A 12804-nucleotide genomic window follows, 5' to 3' on the forward strand; every position below is an offset into this window, starting at 1 on the left:
CTCTTTTTTCCAGCCCAAGAAATGCAGGTTTATGACGCTTCTGGTGGGCTGCCTGATATTTGGGTCGGTAGATCACAAGTTGTGCTGGCCTCCTCTAATATATGTACGGTTTTTATAACAATGGAGTGGGAGTTCCTATACTGGCAACTCCTGGAAATAAGCACACATCTGTTTTCAGTTAGGTCTCAAGAAATTAACACTACCCTCCTCTTGCCACCGTGTCTACGTGACAAATGGAATTGTTTGATGAAGAAATCCACCATACCATATCCTGTTAAGCTGCTCTGAAATCCCCATATGCATATTTAGAACATAAATCATTATATATATATATATATATATATATATATATATATATCCCCATTTGTATTTCTGGACTCTTGCTTACATATTATGGTAAACAAGCCCTATGGTAAAGAACCCACATAAATTTATCTCATTAGGCATGTCTTAAAGCTTGAATATTCAACCTACATTTTCATTTGTTGAATTAGGCACATGCTAAATGGTTTTGTGCTGTCATGATTGTGCCCAGCAATGGAGTATACTCTGGATCCACAGACTTGCCTGAATATCATGCATTAAATTTTACAGTCAACATTTACACTAACTATGCTTTCTCTACTTGCCTTTGTATTTGTTGTTTCCTGCTTCCATTACCGGGAGAAAATTACTAGGTGACATTTTCCAACCTTCTTCTTCTTCCTTAATTTACAAAATAAAACCTTGACCTCAATAACTTAGAAACACAAACAATTAAAAGTTGATGTTACAAAACAGGTAAAATCAATAGTGGATGGTATCAGTGGTCCCCATACAACAAGATTCCACTTCCTTTCATCAGGGCGTGAGTGCTCCAATTTCACTCTCATGGCAGCTGAAATTGGAGCACTGATGTCCAGAAGACATCCTTGTTGTCTAATATTTCATGAAGTGATAAGTTTTCTTTTCCCAACCTAATCAGTATTGTTCTTCATCAGTTTCTGGAAACTGTGGTTGAGTGGATGGGGTTAACAAAGCTAGAGGTGCTGGTGTTTTGGAGTCCCTATGATCTGGTAAAAAGAATTTGGGGCTCAAAAGAATAGAAGAAGAGTCTACATTGGCCCATCCAGCCCACCATCCTGTTCTCTCAGTGCCCATGGGAGGGAAGCTTGCAAGCAGAACAGCACTTTTTCAACCTGCCATTCCCAACAAAAGATATTCAGACTCTTACTGCCTCCGACAGATTCAGTTCAGTTTGATTTACTGTGTTTAGTGAGCAGCCATTACATGCATTAAAAATAATCATAACAAGAATACTGCTATTAATAGTGGTTTATATTTCTACTTCCCGACCTTTACAGGGTAAACCATTTCCCATTCTCCCTTTAAGTTTTATTACACAAATTTGTAAAGCCTTGGCAAAAAAAATTGGATGTTCCAAAGTACATATACCTCTCTACAGCCTCTGAGAGTCCATATGGCTCATATTCCAGGCTGGCTGGAAGCCTAAGCAGAAGCTTATTGTGGGTCTCAAAGTGTACACATAGTTCTCATCCAGATTCTACCCAACATCAACTGAATCAACAAAATTTGATAAGAGTTGTGCATTAGCATTTCTTGCCTGCTCTTTCTTCTTTGGTTTCGGCTCTTTTTCTTTCCCTTGTTTTTTCTTTTTCCCTTTTTCTTTCTTTTCTTTTTTCCCCTTTTTCTTTTTCTTCTTTTTCAGTTCCTCTTCTTCTTTAGCAATTATTTCAGCAGCCACCTGGCAGAATGAAGAAAGGAGTCTAAACAAAACAACTAGCTTCATTCCAGCTATCAAACCAACAAATCTAACAAACATAACATAGTTAACCCTTGCAACTTTATGTTATCTTGAATATTTTCTTGCTAAATGATATAGAGTTCAGCCACCAAGATCAGTCCACCCTGAGCAAAAACGAATCATCGCTATTATTTTACTCACAATAAAAACATAACATTTCATGTGGCCACTCCTCCAAAGAAGGAACCTTTAGCAATCAATGCTCTTGCTACCACTATCAGATTCGTTATCAGTCTCCTGTTTTCTGATATGTGTTTCTTACTGTGCTATTTTTAAAAATACTTTTTCATTTTTTGTCTATAGCTAAAAAGATTACTCTAGAGATATTGGCACAGAATAACTGTTACATGAAAACTACCCTGTTTGGTCCAAAACTTCTGGAGGGCACTAGGTTGGGGAAGGCTGCAGCAGCCCATTGCTCAGCAGGTACTCTTAACCTGGCCTGGGTAGAAAAGACAGGCATGTGCCTCACCTTGCAGGAAGGCCTATAGGCTTAAAAGGGAGTGGGAAGTAGTGCTTTCCTTGAACAGTAATCAGGAGTGGGCACAAGGCAGATCAGGATCTACTGATAGATCTCTGGCTGATCAAATCAAATTGATGATCTGATTAGCCACCCCTACATGCAATGAAGTAAATTATACTGCTGATATTTAAAAAGCTTGGGACGCGGGTGGCACTGTGGGTTAAACCACAGAGCCTAGGACTTGCCGATCAGAAGGTCGGCGGTTCGAATCCCCGCGACGGGGTGAGCTCCCGTTGCTCGGTCCCTTCTCCTGCCAACCTAGCAGTTCGAAAGCACGTCAAAGTGCAAGTAGATAAATAGGTACCGCTCCGGAGGGAAGGTAAACGGTGTTTCTGTGCGCTGCTCTGGTTTCGCCAGAAGCGGCTTAGTCATGCTGGCCACATGACCCGGAAGCTGTACGCCGGCTCCTTCAGCCAATAAAGCGAGATGAGCACCGCAACCCCAGAGTCGGTCACGACTGGACCTATGGTCAGGGGTCCCTTTACCTTTATTTTAAAAGCTTGGGGAAGAGGGTGAGCAGGACTGAATTTTCCTGTGGAAGGGCTGTGAGCTCTGTGTAATGCTGGTACTCAAAATCAACTTCTAGGCTCAGAATTTTTAGTTCCAAGTGCCTGTCTTTTGCACCTGGTGGATCTGGGGTTCTAAGTAAGAAACTGAGTAGATTCCTTCCCACCTGGAATCTTTTGCCTGGAGAAGCAGACAATAGTCCAAGCTGCACATGGGAGTCTCCAGGGTCACATATCATCCGTCACAAATTCACCAGGGTGGCTTGCCTAGAGCAGCCGGCACTACCTCAGCCCCCCCACCCCACCCGTAACATGGAAATGATGACACGTATAATTATTTCAGAGGAAAAATAAAAACAGAAGAGCGTAAGAAGAGCCCATCGAGTCCAGCATCCTGTTCTCACAATGGCCAGCCAGAAGCCGATGGGGAAACCTGTAAGCAGGATCCATGCGCAGGATCTCTCTCCACTATGAAACGACCCCCCTCTCTTCCCCCCGCCCCACATTTCCCGGCAGCTCTCTTGACCCCTCTAGCCCATTTTGTAGGGAGCACGGACTCCCACCCAATTTAAGCATTACAGATACTGTATAATAATATGCGTGAAGCACTTTGATATAAATGCTAACTATTGTTATGCAAAGTAGGCAAAGAGCTGTACATATCTGAGTAAGCCTATGAGGAGGGAAACAGAGGCATGGAAGGAACTGGGAGGAAGAACAAGAAGAAGTGTCAAGGGTTGAAATGGCGCAGTGGCCAGGATCCCAGGGATCCTGGGAGAAGTGGAGAAATTAGAAGCTCACAGCAGCTGAGTGAGGTTCATTTCTACAGTTGTATCTCCTAAATATTTGACACCCACTGGCGAATCTTCAACACTGAGTGTCCCTATATATGTAACAAATTCCAAAACGCTGGCATTAAATAATCTTGTGGCTCTTTTAGGATGAATAGATTTATTATGACATGGGCTTCTGTAGGCTAGTATTTACCAAAGAAACAGTAACTTCTGGAACACTGTCAAGGGGCAATGTTAACACAGTACACAGTACTTAACCTCGGGTTAAGTACTTAATTTGTTCTGGAGGTCCGTTCTTAACCGGAAACTGTTCTTAACCTGAAGCACCACTTTAGCTAATGGGGCCTCCCACTGCCGCTGCGCCACCGGAGCATGATTTCTGTTCTCATCCTGAAGCAAAGTTCTTAACCTGAAGCACTATTTCTGGGTTGCGGAGTCTGTAACCTGAAGCGTATGTAATCTGAAGCGTATGTAAGCCGAGGTACCACTGTACGTAATTACATGCTGAAGAAGAAGTGCGACCAGTAGCATAAACCAGGGATAGTCAATGTGGTGCCCCCAGAGAGCCCCAGCCTTCAGTCCATGCTCAAGGCCGATGGGAGCTTTGAGTCCAGCAACATCTGGAAGGCACCATGCTGCCTACCCCGACGGAGATTTGCACGCCTAGCGTTCTGTGGATATAGAAATACTTTAGGCTGGTTTTCGCATTGCTTTCCAGATGTGGGATGGGATGGGGAATGGCTCCTGGAACGTGGCAGAAATTGTTAATACATGTGTGGAACCTTCATGTGACTTGACTGGCAGATCTCATTAAAGGACTCTGCAGTGGAACTGTTTGGTGTCTAGAAATTGTAACCAGGGCCTCAGAATCAAATTCTCTTATGCAGAAGTCACGTAACAAGCTTTTTAAAAAGAGAATATGAGTTAGGAAAGGGGATAAAAAAGCCCTAGTGCAACTGTGTTCAGACCTCTGAGTTCCAGATGAGATTTTAATTTTAATTTGGGGTCTCCTAATATCCTTTTTGGCTGCACCTGTGGATCCAACCCAATAAGATCAAATTTGGTACTATAAATCTGGGCCTACCATAGGTAAAGGTAAAGGGACCCCTGACCATTAGGTCCAGTCGTGACTGACTCTGGGGTTGCGGCGCCCATCTCGCTTTACTGGCCGAGGGAGCCAGTGTACAGCTTCCGGGTCATGTGGCCAGCATGACTAAGCCGCTTCTGGTGAACCAGAGCAGCGCACGTAAACGCCGTGGGCCTACCATACATTGTTTCAAAAAGGGAATAAATAATAATCCTTTTTTAACCTTATGTCTGAAACAAAGGCTACCTCCTCTGGAGTTTTTTCAGCAAAAAGAACAGCTGAACCGCCTTGTTCTTCGTCAGGGTAGTCCGGAAATCTTCCTGTCATGTGCCTGTGTGAAATAAAAGGCTCCATTTCAAAAACAGCACAAAGCCACATGTTGCTTTTAAGCATTAATTCAAAACAGTTAGATAATTATATATGGCTAATCAGCAAAATGGTGTTCCTACTCAAAAGCAGTTTGATGTGGGCAGGCGAAGCAAATAACTAGAGATGAAGTGTGATGTGGTAGAGACAGCTATATATTCGCAAGACCCGGATGCAACTCCTTTCTAAGGCATCTGTTATGTACTGAGTTGAATAGGATCCAAACTGAAGCAGTCTGATTGGTCCTAGAACAATAGGATCCAAATTGCAGCAGTCTGATTAGTCCTAGAACAATAGGATTCAGAATGCAGCAGTCTGATTAGTCCTAGAACAATAGGATTCAGAATGCAGCAGTCTGATTGGTCCTAGAACAATGCAGCAGTATGATTGGTTGGCAGGAACCACCCAATCCTGCTCCAGATAGAAGTGAATCCACAACCTGATTGGCTTACAGTAGAATTCCAGAATTAGCCAATCATGTGCAGCCCATTGTGTAAATAATGTATATAAAGCAGATACTGTGAGGGGACATTCATTCATTCCTCCTCACTACTATGAGCTGAATAAAGAGCATGAAATCACTTTGCGACTCTGAGTATATTTCAGCATCTTAAAGGGTTCTTGCGATCACTCTCTTGCAACTGCCCTAAACATCATTTACATTAAGTCTTACTCTGTTATGTCCCATGCATTTCATCCTATCTTCTAAATTACTGAGGCAAAACTGTAAGAATGAGATGTTGGACCACATTTTTATGTAAGTTAGCTTCCTGAAATTGCATTCATACATTGTTCCATCTAATTCAGAAATTCTCTGACAAGCTCAGTGCCCATACAGTACCTTTCAGTAATTGTTTGTCGACATGTGGAAAATGAAACTCTGTGTTTCATTCTTCTGAAGTCATTCCCTTGGTTCTGCAAAGTTCTCCTTGTCCATAAAAATTAAGTGTTGGACAAGGGGCAGAATCTGCTTAACGTGAAATATCTCACCCAATAATGGACATCTCTCTTTCCCTTATTTTCAACTTTTAGTAGAGTAAATCCCACAGCTGAGCAGTAAATGGCTCTTTCTTTCTTTCCCAGATTTTTTTTAACATGACGGGGGAAATGGTTTTTACATACAGAATTATTTCTAACAAAGAAGAACAAATATAAGGTACAGATCCAATTTTGTATTTAACTTAAATATTAGAAGTCATGCCAGATTATTCTTTTTTATTTTTTTACTGCCTTTCAATGCATGCATTTGAAAAATGGCACTTGGCACTAGAACTGAAGTACAGATGATTTGGCTTGCTTCATATTTAGGCCACATTAGAGAGAAATGTGTTGTTAAAAACAAGCATAACTAATGACTCACTGCAGCCCTTGATTGCCCCCAAGTCAATTCTTTAGCAGTTTCAGCTGTTCCCATTATTAATCTGTCATGTCCTCTGTGGGGAAAGATGGTCCAACACGAGGCACTGGTTTCAGGCTCTGTACATCTGCGCTATGCTCCATTGCACTGTGCCTCAACATTATGCAATTAGTCAAATTTTAAACATATGTACACCAGCTGAATCTCTGCAGTGGCAAAGGCTGACATGCTGTTCCCTACTACATCCTGACCTTGCAAATATGTTCCAAAGAGCTAGGTGCAGATGAAAAAGAACTTCAATGCAGAGAGAAGGCTGAATTACCTTTTGTAAATCAATAATGTAGGGCACAAAGAAGCCCTCTTCCTTTTTGGAACAAGAGTAATGTTGAGGTTCAGGCACTGAGGAGAAGAGGAACATGGTGCTGTGATCTGTATGTGTTGTGCGCCAGTGCCAAGCACAAGCAAGCTCAAGGCAGAGGGGTTCATTGGCCACAGTGCCTGCTGGATCCTGCCCAATGTTGGGGCATCAACTAGATTATCCTGTCTTTCAAAATGCAGTAATAATTATTTTCAGACTAAAATGTATATTTAATATCTGGGGTTGTTTTAAGGCTGTGGTTGTAATTTATTGCAGTTATGACTGCTTTTTAGATTCTGCTAGGCCAACTTAATGAGTTTGACCAAACTGCGGGAGGCAGTGGAAGACAGGCGTGCCTGGCGTGCTCTGGCCCATGGGGTCATGAAGAGTTGGACACGACTAAACAACTAAACAACAACAACAACAAGGCCAACTTATTCATGTTTTAACTCAGGACAGTTATATCCAACAAAAAAAGCTCCTTTTCAGAGGGCCAAAGAAACTTCTCATATTTCCATGGTTCACACACGTACTCCCTATGATGATCATTTACTATCTTAGTGTTAAAGGGAAAATTTGGGAACCATTACTCTCCAAAAGGTTCCACCTTAAAAGGAGTTTTGTACAACATTACCCAATGTAGATAATGCCAGGGACACTGATCCACAATTTCCTCTGGTCTGCAGGAGTCCTGGCACTGCATAGCCATACCCCCAGAACAGCACAATAAGTAAGAGACAGTGATCATTAGGGTTTAAATGTTCGGAGAAGCCAGAATTGTTCCAAAGGCAGTAGATTCAATACTGACTTTCTGAAATATTTCCTTATGTTCACATAAGCAAGAATCCGGATATCTTTTAGCCATAGTTCTAGCTCACTTTTAGCCTATATTGGGATGTAGCAGATTAACTGAAAGCATTCAAAATAAGCACTTTCTCCCTCTTTGGGTGGCATCCAATACTAGTCCTATTCAGGCATGATTGATTTTTGGGTCATTCATTTTAATGGGTCTACTTATATATAACTTAGTTGGATACAATCCTTTCATTTTTTCACTCCTATGACTACTTTGACACATAAGACCTACTGTATTCCTTGGGACTCACCTGTAAGCAAACACGTTTACAATTATACTGTAGGTCTCAAAAGAATTGAATTTGTAATTTGTATTTTTTGAAAATCTACGCCAAAGAAAAGTGAGTAGTATAACAAAGAACTATGTCACAGTTAATTAAAGCAAATGAACGGAAAATATTCTCATTATAAATAATAGTATTATGATGAACTTAAATTATTTTAAGAGTACTTCAGCTACAAAGAGCTTTCCCAGTTTTTAAAAAATACCCAGCACTGAATTGCAAGGAAGTCTCTAATCATACTCTTTAGTCTCCAATTAGAGCGTAGTTCTGAAACTCTTTCTGGTGCCCGGCAGACTTTGAAGAGAAAGAATGCTTCTAAAATTAGATTGGTATGCCCCTTTCGTCATTGCAGCCACCTTACAATGGAAACACGCATGAAACATGGTTGTGGCAAACATCCCAGGTTCAATCAAGTTGTGAGGTGGCACAAGTCTGGCAATTCTAAAGCTGTATTGCTCCCATAACCTCTGATCCAATAAACATATGGACCTCTACAGTGTGGCTTGCAGAATGCAGAAAACCCAGGTGTGTACCGTATTTTTCGCTCTATAACACGCACCAGACCATAACACGCATGTAGTTTTTAAAGGAGGAAAACAAGAAAAAAATATTCTAAACAAAACAGTGGATGTATGATTTTTGTGGTTCATGCTGTGGCCACAGACATGTGATCTGACGGTGAGTTTGGGGTAGCCCAATGCAAAAATCCTGAGGATCCATGTGGATCCATGCTAAAGTCGCCCTAAAGTCGCAGGGGCGCTGGGGGAGTGAACAGGAAGCAGGAGGAGGAGAACAATCCCTCTCACACACACAGACACACGGAGTATCAATCCTAAAGTCACAGGAGAGGCAGGGGCGCTGGGAGTGGGAAGCAAGAGAAGGAGAACGATCCCCCCCTCTCTCTCTCACACACACACACAGTATCAATCCTATAGTCGCAGGAGAACGAAGGGGCTGGGAGTGGGAAGCAAGAGAAGGAGAACGATCCCCCCCCTCTCTCTCACACACACACAGTATCAATCCTATAGTCGCAGGAGAACGTAGGGGCTGGGAGTGGGAAGCAAGAGAAGGAGAACGATCCCCCCCCCTCTCTCTCTCACACACACACAGTATCAATCCTATAGTCGCAGGAGAACGTAGGGGCTGGGAGTGGGAAGCAAGAGAAGGAGAACGATCCCCCCCCTCTCTCTCTCTCTCTCACACACACACAGTATCAATCCTATAGTCGCAGGAGAACGTAGGGGCTGGGAGTGGGAAGCAAGAGAAGGAGAACGATCCCCCCCCTCTCTCTCTCTCTCTCACACACACACAGTATCAATCCTATAGTCGCAGGAGAACGTAGGGGCTGGGAGTGGGAAGCAAGAGAAGGAGAACGATCCCCCCCCTCTCTCTCTCACACACACACAGTATCAATCCTATAGTCGCAGGAGAACGTAGGGGCTGGGAGTGGGAAGCAAGAGAAGGAGAACGATCCCCCCCTCTCTCTCACACACACACAGTATCAATCCTATAGTCGCAGGAGAACGTAGGGGCTGGGAGTGGGAAGCAAGAGAAGGAGAACGATCCCCCCCCTCTCTCTCTCACACACACAGTATCAATCCTATAGTCGCAGGAGAACGTAGGGGCTGGGAGTGGGAAGCAAGAGAAGGAGAACGATCACACACACACACACACACACACACACACTATCAATCCTAAAGTCGCAGGAGAGCGCTGGGGCGCTGTGAGAGAGAACAGGAAGCAGGAGGAGGAGAACGATAGCTCAAGCACACACACACACACAGCCCCTACAGTGGCTGATCCAAAATCGGACAGCAAAAAACTGCAGGCAGGGACAGAGAGCACGGGGTTGTTTTAAAGCAGCCAACCCCGCTCTGCTTCTCTCCCTCCTCGGCTAGGCTGGCTGAAACGTTTTTCTGCTACTTAGCAGCTCAGTGGGGAGAGAGGGACAGAGAGCACGGGTTGTTTTAAAGCAGCCAGCGCCGCTCAGGGACGCGGACTTATAAAAAATATTGGGGGGGCCCGGGAAAGCTCATGAATAATAAATAAGCTCATGAATATGCAAATAAAGTGGTGCCGCCTCCTCGTGAGCGAATAAGGGAGAGCGTGCTGCGCCTATTAATCAGCTCCGAAGGAAATTGGTTGGAGCTTTTGCTCGGGAGGGAGGGCAGGAGGCATGCAGCCCGATCCTGTGCATTTTGGGCTGGGGGAGGGGCGGCGATGGCGCTCTGCTGGAGGGGCGCCGGAGATTATTGGGGGGCGGAGCCCCCCCAAACGAATTTTTGAGGGGGCTCGGGCCCCCTCAAGCCCCATGGAGTCGGCGCCTATGGCGCCGCTCTGCTTTTTTCCCTCCTCGGCTAGGCTGGCTGAAACGTTTTGCTGCTACGTAGCAGCTCAGTGAGGAGAGAGGGACAGAGAGCACGGGTTGTTTTAAAGCAGCCAGCGCCGCTCTGCTTTTTTCCCTCCTCCCCGGCTCGGCTCGCTGACAGGAGCCGCTTACACCCGCTTTGCAGTTTCAAAGAGAGCCACGGACTGCTCACAACTGCAGCAGATTCCCCTGCCATCCGTAGGCATTCGCTCCATAACACGCACAGACATTTCCCCTTACTTTCTAGGAGGAAAAAACTGCGTGTTATAGAGCGAAAAATACGGTACATATTGGCTTGCAGACAGGCAGACCTCATTACCTTAATTGCCAGTACAACTGGAGGGCGTTGGGAATACTTTTCACAGCCTTGACTCAAGGTAGCCAGAGCGCACCTTGGCTGAGAGGCCTGGAAGAGAAGACCTGCTCACTGCCTTGCTAGCCTTTGCCCACCTGACGGACTCCAGCTACAAAAGCTAAAGCTGCTGAACAGACTCTTGGGCTGGGGTGCTGTTTAGGGGCTTTTGCTGGGGTGGGGTTGTTGCTGTTATTTTATATTAATTTATGTATCTTTATTTTTATGATGTACATGGAAATTGTTTGATTTGATTGTGTACTTTTTGATGTTTTATTTATGGTTTATGACTATTTTTGTTATGTTTGAAATTCTGAGGTTTTTTCCTCTTGTAAGCTACCTTGAGCATGGTTTGAACTATGGAAAGGTGGCATACAAGTAAAACTATGTACCGTATTTTTCGCTCTATAACACGCACCCGACCATAACACGCACGTAGTTTTTAGAGGAGGAAAATCTGTAGGCATGCCACCCGTAGGCATTTCCTCCATAACACGCACAGACATTTCCCCTTACTTTCTTTTTTTTTTATAAAATATTTATTATAAGTTTTAAGCGATTCAGACAATACACCAGTCAAAACAACAAAAAAAGAAAAAACATAAAAAACATACAAAAATACAAGTAAGAAATACATAAAAAAGCACAAAAAAGAAAATAATTCATTTTCTTAAGTATTGTTTCCATAATCTTCTTTCATGACTCCCTCACGTCTCCCTTTTCTGTGTTCTTAGTTACAAAATCATGTCCTGCAATACTACACCTTCTCTCAAAACTTGTTTTAAATTGTGCATTTCAACAATTATGTCTCCTACTTTTACCTTTTGTTATCAAATATTCAAAATATTTAAGCTTGACATAATATTATTCAGATTTCATCCTTGTTCTTATAGTTCAGTTATTTTCATACTCCTTTCCACTAGGTTACTTTCTAGGAGGAAAAAAGTGAGTGTTATGGTGCAAAAAATGCGGTATATATGTCCTTATGGAAGTGTACGGCTGCTGCTGCTGCACTGTGAGTTGGGGAAGGCCGCTCCCTCCTCAGGCTAATTCCACCTGGCCCAGGGGGCCCTGGTATGTCCCACAGAGAAATTTACGGTCTGCAAATAAAAACATCCTGAAGATCCCAGGCCTCAGAGAGGTTAGGCTGGCCTCAACTAGAGCCAGGGCCTTCTCGGCTGTGGCTCCAATCTGGTGGAATGCTCTGTCACAAGAGACTAGGGACCTGCAGGACTTGACATCTTTCCACAGGGCCTGCAAGACAGAGCTGTTCCACCAGGGCACAGCCTGACTCCCTCCTCTGGCAATCTGCACAGAATCTTGCTTAATGGTTGCCATCAATTTGATTTGAATTAATTTTATAATGAATGTTTTTAGAATGCTGGATTATTTTGATTGTTGTTAGCCGCCCTGAGCCCGGCTTCGGCTGGGGAGGGCGGGATATAAATAAAATTTATTATTATTATTATTATTATTATTATTATTATTATTATTATTATTCATCCTTTTTCTGTTATTACAAGATGACCACTTTTAGTCATTAATGTTCATTCCCCTTTTTGAAGTTTTTGTAAAATTTTGTATTCTGTATGATTTTATAGCTGTAAGTCACTTGCAAACATTTATAGTGAGTCACAAATAAAGGCAATACATAAAAATAATTAAAATATGATTATTTGTAATAATAATAATAATAATAATAATACAGGTAAAACAACTTAATTTACTGGCCCTTCCTCCTCTTTGTCCAATAGGAAGGTGCTGCTTAAGTACCACCCCTGGTGATCCCTGGACTAAAAAGAGGGAACTCAAGCAATAGTCCTGGGTGTTTGGTTGCAGCGCATGTTGAATTGATCTCTAAAAATTGTATGTAGTAGCAGAAGGATCTCTTTGTGGGAAGGGGGGGGTGTTTCACTCAAAGAATTTGTAATATATAAAAAAGGTTCTGAAAATTCAACATTGGTTGTATTTATTATTAATTTATTAAATGTGTATCTTGCCTTTCTGTGTGGATGCCCAATATGGCTAACAATAAAATACACAGTAAAAGGTGCAGCAGCGTGCAACTCACAGAAAAGTTGGAAATCCCTTGAATTGTTACAAAGTACTCTCAGTTCACACATTATATTTTCACATCCAGAATGTTTCAT

At 43.0% G+C, this 12804-nt stretch overlaps 1 protein-coding gene and 1 long non-coding RNA gene across 4 annotated transcripts in view; one reads left to right on the forward strand and one right to left on the reverse strand.

Moving 5' to 3' along the window:
- The window catches only part of LOC308581748, an 81808-nt gene that overhangs the window by 63958 nt on the left and 5046 nt on the right, over positions 1–12804 (forward strand). For 2 of the 3 annotated variants that reach the window (XR_014005243.1, XR_014005244.1), the window contains 3 exons: positions 6164–6236; positions 8287–8459; positions 12409–12611. This is a non-coding gene — a long non-coding RNA (uncharacterized lncRNA). Of the gene's footprint in view, positions 1–6163; positions 6237–8286; positions 8460–12408; positions 12612–12804 lie in introns of those variants that run through there. The other variant, XR_014005242.1, reaches the window with a different exon arrangement.
- Positions 1–12804, reverse strand: part of DRC11 (dynein regulatory complex subunit 11) — an 85098-nt gene that overhangs the window by 36646 nt on the left and 35648 nt on the right. Inside the window, exons 7-9 of the mRNA XM_081213489.1 lie at positions 4961–5045; positions 1604–1744; positions 630–705 (exon numbers count right to left, since the gene is read on the reverse strand). Coding sequence (XP_081069615.1) covers positions 630–705; positions 1604–1744; positions 4961–5045 — 302 coding nt within the window. The remainder of the gene's footprint in view (positions 1–629; positions 706–1603; positions 1745–4960; positions 5046–12804) is intronic.

The sequence above is a fragment of the Podarcis bocagei genome, assembly GCF_964188305.1.
Source record: "Podarcis bocagei genome assembly, chromosome: 1".
NCBI lineage: Eukaryota > Metazoa > Chordata > Lepidosauria > Squamata > Lacertidae > Podarcis > Podarcis bocagei.